The sequence below is a fragment of the Acromyrmex echinatior genome, chromosome 1, assembly GCF_024713525.1.
Source record: "Acromyrmex echinatior isolate Ae372 chromosome 1, ASM2471352v2, whole genome shotgun sequence".
Lineage (NCBI taxonomy): Eukaryota > Metazoa > Arthropoda > Insecta > Hymenoptera > Formicidae > Acromyrmex > Acromyrmex echinatior.
The window spans coordinates 17,911,955-17,926,162 of record NC_141852.1 but is presented as its reverse complement, the minus strand read 5'-3'; the positions used below and the strand labels follow the sequence as shown (position 1 = coordinate 17,926,162).

Below are 14,208 nucleotides of genomic sequence, written 5' to 3'. Positions count from 1 at the left end.
TTTTCAATTCGTTCTTCTTAAAAATTTCTGAATCCAGCATCATACAAATGTTTTTCTTGATATCTAATGCAACCGACGTCGTCGAACAAAAAAGAACATTGAAAGGAGTCTCAACTTCATCAGACAAGAACAATAGTTCTACAAAGTGCACTATCATGCAATACGATTTCCTTCGAGTTAGGTGATAAAGTGCACCAATATTTTAGCGACGATACTTCAAATTTATTTCGTTCCTACATAGGCTACGGTTCTTTGTGCGATCACTCCTATTGTGCGCGATATGGACAGCATAAGAGGGAGAAATGTGAAAGAAACTCCTTCTAGAGATTTCGCCAAATTTATGACTCGATATAATGACTCAGACTGAATTTTAGCCCTCAAAGACTCAACCATTCTATAACAATTCAACTTGAATGCCGATCTGATGCATTTATACAGTGTACATTTATGTCACATTTATAAAAATGCATCGTTTCTTCATGTTAGACTTCTAAAAAATTACTGCTTATTACTAGAAACTACATGTTATTAAGTCGCATAAAAAAGAGGCCTCTACATTAATTAGAAAAGAAGCAATTTCTTATTCTTAGAATTCATAATTCAAAGTAATTTTAGTTAATTTATTTTATAATTTTGTTAATTACAAACAAATAATATTTTATAAGCATTAAAGATAATATAAATATTCGTTCTATTTAAAAAGAATATTTTCTGTTATTTTATCTTTCTAATTAGAAAATAATGAAGAGATGCTCTTCTTAATATGCTTTAATTGAAAAAATGGAATATATGTCCATTTAATCTATAAATGATTGATGATTAACAATTATTTAGCGTCGACCATTAGACGATGTTCTTTGTCTATAATTATTGGCGTTAAATGATAATCTATTAAAAATACATACGGGTCAGGATGCAAGAGAATTCATAATCGTCGAGGGAACCTTTGCGCAAGATCAACGCGATAATTCGAATTTTCATCCCGTGGCTAACGGTCCATACATATTTATAGTTTAATTAAAATCGATACGAGCTTATGGGGGTGGCTTAAACGGCGTGACGCACCGCTCGTTTTCTTTTGTGCGTGAATTTCAACACCGCCAGGATGAAATGCGTATCAATGAATATGTAGTGCTAAAAGACTCGTGAAAGCAAGTAGGGAGCAAACAAAATTGCACGATTTTACTCACTCAATATTGTCTACGTGAATATACATGTAAATATACATTTATATTTCTCCAAAAATATGTTGTAATAAATCACGAGAAATAATTTTTTTGGCAATAAGAAATGGTACTCAAATACTCTTCACTCAAATACTTTCACCATAAAATATTTTCAATATTTCTCCAATATTTAATCTTCAATATTTAATTTTTTTAATATTTAATTTTTCTTACTTCTGTCGTAAAACTTCTTTTATCTTTTAAAGATCTTTTAGCAAATAAAATTTCACTTTCCAAGCTCAATAACTCCTAACACAAAATATGGCAAGAGAAACAAAAATGCAACTCAACGTTATATAAAAACAATTGTTCTTAAAAACTTTAAATTGAAAATAAATCCATGCTTTTGTATCATAGTTACCATCACATTGATATTCAAAAAATAATCAGTGTTTATATTTTGATATTGATAACTTGTATTGAAAGCAAATATCCCTGGTACAAAAAGTCAAGTTATTCAGAAAAATTGCACAGATAAAAGAGTAGAAGAAACAAGTAATAGCACGATTCGTGATTTAAAGGACAATAAATCATATTTGTGAATATAAGCAATGTACGATCAACCGAGCTTATCGATCATTAAGCGCATCAATGCTGTGAACAGACGCGTTTAATATACGATGAAAAACAGCCGTATAAGTTACTCATCCTCGCACTCCGTAGAAGTGAACACACGCCTATATACTAGTCCTCCCGTGTAAGCGCTTCTCCATGGTGCTCGATACAACGCGGTTTACCTCACGGATGTCGCTTGGCTACTATTTACGATCGCAAAAAGTATTATATAAAGCCATACGAATCGTTACACGTTCCTTTCGCGAACTTGTTCCTTCTCGCTTTTGCCTGTCGACATTTCTAACGCGTACATCACTGCTTTGTACTCACGCCAAAGTCGTCAAAATCGAGGAGTAAATCATTAGTGAAAAATTTCTATATCATATCTATTTTTATATCAAAATATAAAATAATAATTTCATTAATTAATAATGTACAATAATATATTGAAATATTAAAGAAACACAGCGTTATCTTGTTTCTCTCCCTCAATCTTTTTTTAGTATAAGAATTTTAATAAAAAAGTTAACAAATGAATGCACAAAAATGGATAAAATCTGAATGAGAACTAATGTGCTAATTAAATATTTTCATATATTTTTTTTTATGCAGCTGTTTACAAAAACTGTTTACAAAAATACAGTCTGCAGAGGTTTGGTGCGACAAAAAGAAATTTTGTTACGATATGCTATTATATATGATCTTTTTCAGACATATAAGCATTTGCATCACGTTTCAATGTTATTGTATACTGCTTCGCTATTCTCAAATAGCTTGTCAATAACAAAAGGGATAAAAAGGGTTTCAATGCTTGCTCGAAACTAGGTCGAATGCTGAGATTCTATTCATTTTTTACATTCATATTTGCATTTATTTTTTTATCTTTTTAATGTATTAGGTGTTGGAATTAATTCGTAGCGTTTTTTAATGAAAGAATGTTATTTATTTCACATGAGCATTAAAAAATACATTAATGAAAGTACTTCCCATCACTTGTAAAACGCTACGAATTAATTCCAACACCTAATATATTTCAAAAAAATTTAATTTCTTTTTTTATCATATATTATATACTTTTAAAAATCATTAAAAATTTAAGATGTCTTATAGAAAAATATTTTAATAAATTTAGAATTAATTTCTCTTTTTTTTCTTTTATAAAATTTATATTATTATATATTAATCCAACTATATATATTTATCATTTTACTTTGCATAATAACTAATAATATTTACAAGTTAAAATAAATTAGTACATTTTTTTGTTCGCATTGAGAAGAAGTGAAATATATTGCGGGTAAAAATAATGAGACGACGGTTGCTAATTATCGACAGCAAAGTATTAGCATAAAACTCCCGTAACTTCGCGAACGGTGACAAAAGCTCTAAGAGAGACTCACGAATTTCTTCACCCTTCTCCAACACGTTTGTTTAGCATCATCAATGTGATATTTCGTTGTGCCGTCACGTCTCGCGCTATTCCCTTTGAGCTCTAAATAACGTCCGATGGAGTCCTTAAACGCGGGGATGCGTTGCCGCGCATAATATCCGTTATTTACAAGCCAATAAAGTCGCGCCTCTCGAAACTTGAACGCAAATAAATAATAAAAGAAAAAAAAAGAATGAGGGCTCTCTCGCCATGATTTTAACGGTTGTAATAATCTACGTATTTAGCGTAAGCCGAAGTTAAAAGAATTTTTATGAATAACCTTCTCTAAATTCATTCAATTATAACTATAAGAAATAGTCTAACTGAGAGTCTAACTTAGAAACATCATAGATTCCAATTAGAATTGTCTGATTATTCTCTACATAAAATGAACGATTTTGCTGAAGGATTTAAAAATTTAGTTAGATATATAGATCTGAAAATAATTTTGTTGAATCATCAAAATTATGTAGAATCTTCAAGCTAATTGATGGAATGTCAAAACTTTTTGTATTATCATTTGCTTTTTGTATTATCATATGTGAGTGTCTTTATAAATACTTTTATGGCCAACGAAATTATTTTTTATTATTTTCAAATCTATATCTAACTCTAAATTTTTAGATATTTCAACAAAATTCTTTCCGTGTAGATATATATTTCTATTATAAAGAAAACGAAATAATTCCGATCAGAATTCATTCCAAACAATTCCATAATACGTAACCTGGATATAAAATCCACTGGTTTATCGTATTTATAATATATTAAAACGGTTATTTAAAATTTAATAGCTGTACAAACATAGTCATAATATTATGCAGAAATTCAGTCATCCGTAACGCACTAATTTCATTAAACGCTATCGCATTATTGAATCGATAGGGTGTATACGATATTAAAAAAATTTTAATGTGTGCATGAGCAAGTCTATATATCGTTTCCTTTGCTATTTTTAACATTTAATGAATATTCATGAGATTGTAGCGTTTTTCATGAATATGTTACTACATGTTTTCTCTTTTAAGTTCATGTACCAAATGTATTATAGATGTTTTAAGAGTTTTTAAATTATACGTTCTATGCATTTAAAATGAAGATATATATATATATATGTATAAAATGTTATACAACAATCTTTCAAGAAATGTGCATTGATAATTATTCATTGATGATGTCAATTAGTATAATATCTACGAAAAAATCTTTAAAAATATTAATGAATTGTAATTTTTTACATCGGGCTCTATAAAATATCATGAAAAAGCAATCTTGACTTTTATATGGAAAAAATGAAATTGCAATATAGAAAAAAAAGGCGCGTAATTTATCAGCCCTCGATTAATTTAAGCGTATAAATATTCTGGGAAACGCGTCGACTAAATCTATTAGCCTTGGGATAGAAAATGAGGCAGGAAAAATTGGTCCAGAGTCTTGTCGCAAAATTCGCCTCTTACAAGCTCAACCATCGATAAATGAAAAGCGTTGCCTGTTACGCGGCCAAAGTGGGTGTCAAGGGAGACGGTAAGAGTACATTAGACGGTAATTAAAAGCGAGCCTATTACCGTGGCTAACAGAGCATAAAATGCTTTAAATCGTTTACAAATTACAGCGTCTGCGAACGTTGAAACGTCTGCTGTTACGTACACGCGAAAATCACACAATATACAATTCGAATACAACATTTTATTACAAATACTGATGTTTTGTCGAGATAAATATTCAGATCCAAGTGCCTTTTCCACTCGAAAAACTTTTAATCCTTTAGGCAATAATTTGTTTATTTATGAATTTTAGTAGAAAAACAAAATATTACGATTATTGGAATTGGTTAATATGTAATACAAATTTAGCAATTTGGAATTTATCGGTCAAAAGATAGAAATTCAAAAATATAAAATTGTGTTTATGATGTTGATTAATACGTTAAGGATGCAAATTGAAATTTTAACAAACAATTGCATATAAAATTATTTGATTGCAATAACAAGTATCGTAATAATGTTGTTATTAAAAATGATGATTTCTGCCAATCAATAATTAATTTCATGTTGTAAAATTATTTACATATCTATATATTTAATGAATTTCATTTATATATTTAATTAATAAAAGGTCTACGTGAAACACATAAACACCGTGTACAACAAGGAACATTTTAATCACTATAGTATTATACTCGATATTTTACGACAGAAAAAGTCCTCGCGGAGTTCGAGCGATTTGAAAAGCTCTCGTGAACTTAACTCGCACGAGCCAGTGGACCTGTCGCCACTTGTTGAATGTTTATGAAGAAGAACAGAAGTTGAAAGTACTCTCAAATCGTTTCGGCCAATCACAAATTTCGAGTGGAGATTAAACGTTTACTTTATCGTATGCTTCGAGAACTCTTTCGATTAAACTGTAGATAATGATAACAGATTTCAGAAACAAAATAACAGCGTGCTTATCATTAATATTGTTTATATATCGTTAACGTATCATTAGTAAAAAAATGTTTAAGTTGTCATATTGAGTCGTTTATAGATAAGAAGGGTATATTTTTCACTTTTTTCACGATCATTTGGAGATTATTTTATTTCTATATATTTTCTTATGTATTTTTCTTCATAAAAACCGAAGATTATCGTAATTAATGATTAGACACTAAAATAAAGGATAAAATCCTTATTCTTTATTATATTTTAATCATTTAATTTAGAGTTGTTGATCTAACTCTCTCTAAATTTTTAAATAACTGACAGCGATTTCATAACAACGTAAAAGAATTTTATTAACTTTATTTTATACACACAATGTATCAGTTTTTCTTTGTCTCTAATATCATTATTAAATAACTTTCGGTTTTCATGAAGAAAAATACATAAGAAAATGTAGAAATAAAATGATTCCCAAACGATGGCGAAAAAAGTTGTATCCTATTATGTGATAGAATTTAGAAAACAAATTAAGATTATTCAAAATATTATCTAAATAATGATAAACGACTGTAAGACATACGTTTTGGAAAGTCGATTACACTTAAAAAATTTCGACTTTTGTTCTTTCAAAAATTCCATTTTGAGGAGCTAGTAAAGTTGATGTATAATTACACAAGCGATTATATATGTTAAAAAAAAATCAGTCTCGATCGAGAAACAAATTCTAGAATTTTATCATTATATTATCATTATACTAACAGATAATGCACTTTATTAGCTCGTCGAACAATGAGAATTTGAAAATATCAGCGTAAAGACTCACCTTTCAAGATGTCCGCGAAGAGGAGCAGGAAGAGCAGCGTGCATAATTGGCGATGATCCCTGCGTGCCATGTTGTCCCACGGCGAAACGCACAAGACAATGCACAAAAGTCAATTGTAGACGCGCGCGGAAACAAGGAAGCACATGAATCCCGCCGTGGCACACATACTCGAGGAACAGTCCCGGAGTGCACGAAGACGCGTGAACGTAGTTTCAAGCGCGTTCGTTCGAGTCACTTGCAAAATTTCAAATTCTCAAAATGGAGCATGCGCGCACGCCACTGTTCGGCGAATCAGGCCGCGACGTTTCGTCGGCATCCACGCGCGCGGATTTCTTCCCGTGAACCTGATCGCAAAAGCAATTAACACACGGATCCGTCAAATGCTCCTAACGATTCCCGTTCCTGTCTCTCGTCACGATTGGTAACGATCGAAAGTGCACGATGCGTGTCGCGACGAACGACGAAACGTCACTGTTGTGAAGTTACGCGCAAATGATGATCGTACTGATCGCGGGATTGTTTCCGCGAAAGAATTTGATCGTTTTTTCTTGATCGACTTTACAACGCCACTCTACGATCACCTACGATGGAGTCATCGCGAGAGTCGATTATTTACACGAGGCATCGTACGTCACGCGTTAACTGTTGCACTGACAGTTCTATTGTCATCGATTGCGAAGATTCAGTAAACGGCACGCACGGTTTTGACAATAAATGTTCACGTTCGTTTAACGACCCCTCGCTGACTATTCGGATTATAACTGCTCGTTCGAAAGCGACTCTATTCGTCTAATTTCGTTGATCGGGAGCCGGTCTCGCAACGCGTGTCACTCCCGCACGCCTTTTCACGTAAATACACAGAACGACACAACGAATCGACCGAGATGTCGCACGAGACTGCCGGCCGGCCGCTAACTTCGCGCGGTCTCGTCGTCGCTCGAGAGACGCGCATGCGCGCACAAGATGGCGCGCGTTGGAGGGGACGTTCATAAAACCGCCGCGCTGCTCCGTTTTCCCTACTTCCACGCCGCCCGGCGTTCGCATCGCTTGTTTTCAGTTCATTCGCAACAAGTTGTTGAATTTTACTCATATATTTTACTGTGATCAGGGTTGGTAAAAAACATCTCTTAAACGTGTTTTAAACAGTTTAAAACATGCTTAATTGATGTTTTTAATATGTTTTAAATATGTTTTTTATAGTACTATTTAAAGCATATTTGAAGCATTAAAAACATATTTAAGAAAAAAACACAATACATTTTACTCTTAAAAAAAAACATTAGTCTTTACCAATCCTAACTGTGATCGATCCTTCGAAAAATCTATCCAGTATCCCGATTCTGTAACTCTTAGGCGCGGTTCCATAATCTCGATTTAATTTATTGTACTATTTATCTTTTTCCAAAAATTATGCCCGTTTCTACTAGTTTAATTTTAATCTTGGTTTAATTAACTTTTCATCTTTTCTTTTAGTTCTAAGAATTAAAAAAAGATGAAAAGTTAAACCGAGATTATCTCAAAATTAATCCAGATAGCAAAATGCTAGCAATACGTTAACAGTATGTCAGCAAACTCGATAATGACAATGCAGATTTCAATCTACTTCCTCATTAAACTTAGTTTCTAACAGCAGAATTTCCCAACATAAAACAACCCCAAGCAAAACAACAAGTTATACCAAAATGATACCAAAATAACTCCAAAATAATCATTAAAAGTCATTTTTCAATCATTCTCATTTCCAATTTTAATGTCATTTTGATGTTATTATGTTATTGTTGTTCTTCTTGGAAAGATAACAACGCAACAAAAATGTTGGAATGGAAAGTCCTCTCGCAACATATAAAATTTATTTTAATAAAGAAATGTCAAAAATACGCGGAAACTTTCCCTATATAGTAAGTTAAACTAAGATTAAAGTTCATTTGATTATTTGTGAAACCGGGCCTTAACGACAGTTCGAGATCGTTAAGTTGTCATTGCAGGTTTTTTCATGTATCTGCGCAAAAATAATATAATGATATACCGACATTGTCATTAAGAATTACAGAATCGGGTACAGAGAATAAGAATTTGCTGAATGCGCACGTGATCGCGAGAAAGAGAAGCTGGCAGTGAAGAAACATCAGGGGTGAGTTTTCGGCGCAGCCGACTGTAATGGAATTAGATTAATGGCCTGACAGGGCGTGAAGCAAAACAATCTTCGCGTTTCTTCTTGTGAATGCCGCACGTATGCGACTGTGCGGAATTAGAAAGTTTTGCGTGTCTATTGAGTTTTATTTTTTATTAAATAATAGAAATATCCTAAAGTTAAATGGTACATTTTAAAGAAGAAATACAATCCTTTTATACTTTCGTATCCAACGTTCAAAATCATCATTTATTTTCTAATTGTTATCTTAGCCTGGTTGGACTATCGGAAGTGGTCGATCCTTCGGAACTATAGCAGACGCTATGCTGTGGATAACATTCGTAATTATACAGAAATCGTATAAAAATAGCAAAAAATATTTGCTACAGAGAAAGAACAGTTCTGCTCAAGTATCTAAAAATTTAGCTACAAAAAGATTTAAAAATAATTTTGTTTAAACCATCAAAATAATTATGAAGAGCATTCAAACTGGTTGTTGGGATGTTAAAATTTTTTGCAGCATCATCATCAACGCTTAAGCGTTCTACATAATTATTTTAATGGTTATTATGATTGGTCTAAAAAGACTGTATTTTTTTCAGATTTATATCTCCATAATAATTAAAATTTTAGATACTTAACGGAACTATTCTTTCCGTGTAAAATAATATTAAACTAAATTTCTTGAAATCTATTCCAGTATGCAAGAAACATTCCAGCAACATTATAACTGCTGCAATGTTTCAAAATATTTCTTGATTACTAAGATAATAATTAATGGTAACACAATTAAAAAAAATCAAAAACACATTCGCTTATACGCTATCATATTAGGTGTTGGAATTAATTCGTAGCGTTTTACAAGTGATGGGAAGTACTTTCATTAATGTATTTTTTAATGCTCATGTGAAATAAATAACATTCTTTCATTAAAAACGCTACGAATTAATTCCAACACCTAATATTAGCTATAGTATGATAAATAATAAACTAAAAGTTATAATCATTTACTTTAAAAACCGTGCGACCTCTGAATATTCCTAATTGTGGAGCTGATGTAGATTTAGTATATTTCTTTCTCCTGTAAATATCAAAGTATTTCGATGTAAAATTGAAATCGAAATAATATAACGCGATATAATTAATTCATATTAATCAGAGATTATCAATTATATCAATTATATATCAATTATAAAATTTCTATTCTAATATTACAGATAAAAAAGATATTATTTTAATGCAAATAATATAGAGTAATGTAATAAAGATAAGCTCACGAGTAAATTTTGCTGCTATCGCTGACGATGTCTTTGCTGCTGTAATTGATTTCAGCCAAGCAACGTTCCTCGTCCGCATACTCCTGGCATCCTCCTGGGCATCGTCCAAATCTATCTCTCCACCATTCCTTCAATTTTTCAACTATGCCCTTACGCAACTTCGAGGGGCACGTATCCGGCTGGCAATAGTCTGAATTTTCATAGAGAACTGCGAATCTAAAAAGAAAAGGACAGATTGAATGTCACTCCAGCGTTTTCCAAGCAGTCGTTCTCCCAAAAATTGCAGAAAAAACAAGAAGATTCAAAATTTAAATAATAAATTTAAATATTATATAATAAATTTAGGAGATAAAATTAAAAAATATATAGTATCTATATAGTAAAACATATAATAAAATTAAAATGTATAATAAAAAATACATAATTATTTAAATAATTTCAATAACTTCAAATATGCCAGATATTTAGTATAGATAATTTGAAGAAAATCAAATAGCTAATATGATAGCGAATGTGTTTTTGATCTTTTTAATTGTCTTTAATTATTTTTTTAATTGATCTTTTTAATTGTGTTACTATTAATTATTATCTTAGTAATCAAGAAATATTTTGAAACATTGCAGCAGTTACAATGTTGCTGGAAAATGCGATGCAGAAAAAAAAATAAGCAAAAGAAAGCAATGTCTAAACTTACGGTGTAGTCTTTGATTCGCAAGGTGGACAGCCTTCGCAAGGTTTAGTGAGAAATTTGTAGCACGCTAAGCTCAAACCCACCAACAACCATATCACCAGTACGGATACTATTGCTATAATCACGAGCTCCGTGGGTCCAAGCGTATTCTCTGAATTTAATCGGCATGAATTAAATCATTTTACAATTTAATTGTGCTTTGAATAATTAGAAAGTATTATTAAGATGATACAGATGAGAAGGAAAAAAAATTGTGTTGTCTCACGAAGAAATAACCTACTTTCTCCCTTTCCTTTGTAAAACGACGCACTCTCATCCGTTTGCGTACGTTCCATACCTACTTTGGGCAATACTTGATAAGTACCACCTATTCTACTCTTCATAATATCGCCTCTAATACCTAATTATAAGACAACAAAAATATACTATAAAATCATTTGTGAGAAAAAACACGAAATAACCCGCGTATTTATATATGCTTTATCAAAAAACCGGTGTATTATATGTTATTGTGTATAAATATATTAAGAATTACAACTTTTAAATCGATCATTCCATTAATTAATTAACTTTCTCTCTATTTCAAATACAAGACCTAGAAGACTATTGATTAATATTTCATAACTACAAAATAAAGCAAAACATTTCGAGAATTTATATGCGTGATAAGAAAATTATATGAAGCAAAATGACACAGTCATTTTGATCTTCGAAATGCATCAAAGGGTTAATGGACATGCGTTTATATTTTACTCCCCTTGAAAGCGCACGATGAAATCGCGCATGAATTTGCACGAACACGGTCAGAGAAATGTTGCAGAGAACTGCAGTTTCTTAGCTATACGAACGCTTAAACGGAATAACATATGCTCTCGTTAATTTTCAAACACGGCGAATCGCAGGCAACGAAAGACCGTCATAAAATATTACCCGTTTCTCGCAAAGTAGCCAGTACTCGAAGGACACCACCGAATGCTGGATACCACTTCTCATCGTCTAAGTGTCGACGTACCTGGAATACGAAAAATATTTTTTTTTAGTCGTTTTTCATTCAAAATTAATCTCAAGCAACCGCGTCGACAGTTATAAAATAAAAAAGAGGAATAAAACATGATTTTTTTTTAACATATAAACTTTAAGATTTTTTCCTGAATATTTTATATAATTTATACTATATATATATATAAAATATACATATATATAATATCATTATTTCGTCAATGACTTGCTGACGACGTACAGATTGTTGCAACCAGGCGTAAAAGTCCTTGTTGAATGCTCGCAATTGCGTTTTCGTGCTCGATCGCGAAGTGATGCATTTCACGCTAGCGATGTAGTACTTGACGAGGGCGAAAGCTGATTTTTCCGAGTACAATGATTGTAGGCTGTCGGTTTTGAAGGGCAACGCGATGCTAGACAGAAAATAATGTGTTGAGGCTGTTTGATCGCCAAGGCATTCAAAAAATTACTACTCGGTAACTACCTGTTAGGCTCTGCTTCATTATCGAGAAACGGGAGGGGTATTATAACTTCGCTTGTCATAGCCTTGTTGTCGTAGCCTTGGTAAAATAAAAAAATTGAATAATAATTGATATTAATCTGTGGCGTTTAAAATTAAAAATAAATTGTGATATAGAATTGCTCAGCTATCGTAGAAAATGTTTGCAAATTTCATATGAACAGTAATTGTTTCAATCTCATCTTTACTTTCTCTTTATAGAATAGGTAATTATATTAATTTAATTTTAATTATGTAAATTATAAATTTTTATACAAAAATAATTTCTTTTTTTTTTAATATTCCTTAGCGATGGCACTACTTTTAACTTTCATTCGTATGTCAGTCACATGGAATACTAAAATAGTACACAAGTTTAAAGTTAAACTCGTTCCTTCGTTCTTACCATCGACTGCACGTCTTGAATGTCCTTGCTTCATTATAGACTTTTTCTTTTTTCTGAATGTGAAGCTTCGATAATTACCGCTGTCACGTCCAAAAGCTATTCTCATTTATTCGAAAAAGCAACAAATTATTAGACTAATATTTTCAAGATTATGATCAGATTTAAATCAAGATGAGTTTGATATGCAGTTTTCAATTTGCAATTAGATTTTTTTTGTAAATATTTTTTCAATCAACAGAAATTCATGACTATGTTTTTCGCTATTATAAAATATCATGCTTATTGCTTGTAAAATTAGGTATTGAAGTAATACATATTTAATATGTATCTTTTTTCATTTTTTTGAATTGCAATTTTGAAAGTCACACTTACACGACGAATACGTGATAAGCCCGTTACAGGCGACCGATGTTTTTGGCGGTGTAATTACAATAGGAGGGATCCTGACACTTGTAAAATTCTTGTTAGGATTTGACCAACCAGCGCCATTGGTCCGAAGAAATACTTTCAGCTCGTCGTAAAGATCGAACAGCACCTTCGCATTACGATACTTGATGTTACCCGCGTAATATGAGTGCCTTGTGATGGGGAGGATGTAAACTCGCAAATAACCGCCCAGAGTATCCGCCAGAGCTTTCAGCACCAAATGCTTCGTTTTGCCAACGGACAGCCTCCGTACGCTTTCGAGGCATATGTGAAAATAGTCCATAAGGTTCGCTATGTACTGGTCATTCTGAGGATCGATGACATTCACCTGGCGGAAAGGAAAATCTTGAGTGCATTCCATTGCATGCATGATACGCATGACGTATCATCTTATTTTTGTTGTTCACCGAATATTAAAGGAGGATAAAATGATACATAGTGCATATTATGCTTGAAATAGAATGCACCCTTAAAAAGATTCATGCTTATCTTTAACCAGGACACTCACTCTTTATTATAGAAGACTCGAATTCTTTAGACAATTTAGACATTCTCATTGAAATTGCAAAATATATAGATTTTTTTATTACAAATTTATTTATAAATAAATTTCAAAGAATAAAAAAATGCATCTCTAGGAATTCTTAATCAAATTCTTAAATTTTTTATTATTTTTAAAAATGATAAGATATTGTTTCAATTTTTATAACATAGTTTGAATCGACAAAGTTCTTAGAAAATCTGCCTTCTTGAGTCTTACATCAGGTAGAATATCTTGAAACATTCTCCGGCTACTAAGAATAGTAAATTCCTCGTTTGTCCAGCATTGCTTCCCATAATCGTTTCTTTCAAATAAAACGGTACCGGTTTTTTGACCATGTTTAAAAGATTTAACCTCGATTATTCTGTCATATAAGATAAATAATAAAAATGCATTAAAAACTTCAATCCGTAAATAGTAACGCGATTACGTCTTATATAAGTTTTATCAAAAGATCATTTCTTGAAGTATCAATAATATTGATATTGCACAAATTTAAATAAATTTAGACATTTTCATTGTTAAATGATATGTATATCTTTATTAAATGCAACAAACCTTTCACAGATGCAGCCTACAAATACCAAGAAAAACCATAAGGAACATTTGTTCATACTCCGAAACAAAAATTCCAAATTTAACCGCGTGGTTTATTTTCACGGGTTTCTTGAATATTCCTGACAAACCTATAACGGCTTGCGCCCATTATTATATTACAATTATTTTATTTCTAGACGCGTGTTACTAAGTGTTAATAAAGCAATAACTTCAGACATGATTCCTTA

At 31.7% G+C, this 14,208-nt stretch overlaps 3 protein-coding genes across 3 annotated transcripts in view; all 3 read right to left on the bottom strand.

Annotated features, from left to right (window-relative positions):
- Ror (tyrosine-protein kinase transmembrane receptor Ror) overlaps positions 1 to 7,350 on the bottom strand; it is a 273,457-nt gene extending 266,107 nt beyond the window's left edge. Inside the window, exon 1 of the mRNA XM_011070712.2 lies at positions 6,454 to 7,350. Coding sequence (XP_011069014.1) covers positions 6,454 to 6,523 — 70 coding nt within the window. The 5' untranslated portion in view covers positions 6,524 to 7,350. The remainder of the gene's footprint in view (positions 1 to 6,453) is intronic.
- Positions 7,351 to 8,494: 1,144 nt separating this feature from the next.
- LOC105154958 (uncharacterized) lies at positions 8,495 to 10,935 on the bottom strand. Its single transcript, XM_087403319.1, has 5 exons — positions 10,833 to 10,935; positions 10,556 to 10,703; positions 9,862 to 10,077; positions 9,596 to 9,665; positions 8,495 to 8,910 (listed from the first exon to the last, which is right to left on the bottom strand). The coding sequence occupies exons 1-5, from the start codon at positions 10,933 to 10,935 to the stop codon at positions 8,848 to 8,850; spliced, it is 600 nt and encodes a 199-aa protein (XP_087259445.1). The 3' UTR covers positions 8,495 to 8,847.
- Positions 10,936 to 11,468: 533 nt separating this feature from the next.
- On the bottom strand, positions 11,469 to 13,210 carry LOC147911025 (uncharacterized). Its single transcript, XM_087403272.1, has 5 exons — positions 12,829 to 13,210; positions 12,457 to 12,552; positions 12,036 to 12,111; positions 11,793 to 11,964; positions 11,469 to 11,564 (listed from the first exon to the last, which is right to left on the bottom strand). The coding sequence occupies exons 1-5, from the start codon at positions 13,163 to 13,165 to the stop codon at positions 11,469 to 11,471; spliced, it is 777 nt and encodes a 258-aa protein (XP_087259398.1). The 5' UTR covers positions 13,166 to 13,210.
- Positions 13,211 to 14,208: the final 998 nt, after the last annotated feature.

Excerpts from the sequence above, each read along its gene's own strand:
- LOC105154958 (XM_087403319.1), bottom strand. The coding sequence starts at position 10,935 with ATGAAGAGTAGAATAGGTGGTACTTATCAAGTATTGCCCAAAGTAGGT. Across the intron at positions 10,704-10,832 it reads TTACAAAGGAAAGGGAGAAA|AGAATACGCTTGGACCCACG; the intron begins GTAGGTTATTTC and ends GATTAAATTCAG. Across the intron at positions 10,078-10,555 it reads TGCGAATCAAAGACTACACC|ATTCGCAGTTCTCTATGAAA; the intron begins GTAAGTTTAGAC and ends TTTTCTTTTTAG.
- LOC147911025 (XM_087403272.1), bottom strand. The coding sequence starts at position 13,165 with ATGGACTATTTTCACATATGCCTCGAAAGCGTACGGAGGCTGTCCGTT. Across the intron at positions 12,553-12,828 it reads GCTTATCACGTATTCGTCGT|CTTTTGGACGTGACAGCGGT; the intron begins GTAAGTGTGACT and ends AAATGAGAATAG. Across the intron at positions 12,112-12,456 it reads TTCAAGACGTGCAGTCGATG|GCTACGACAACAAGGCTATG; the intron begins GTAAGAACGAAG and ends TATTTTACCAAG.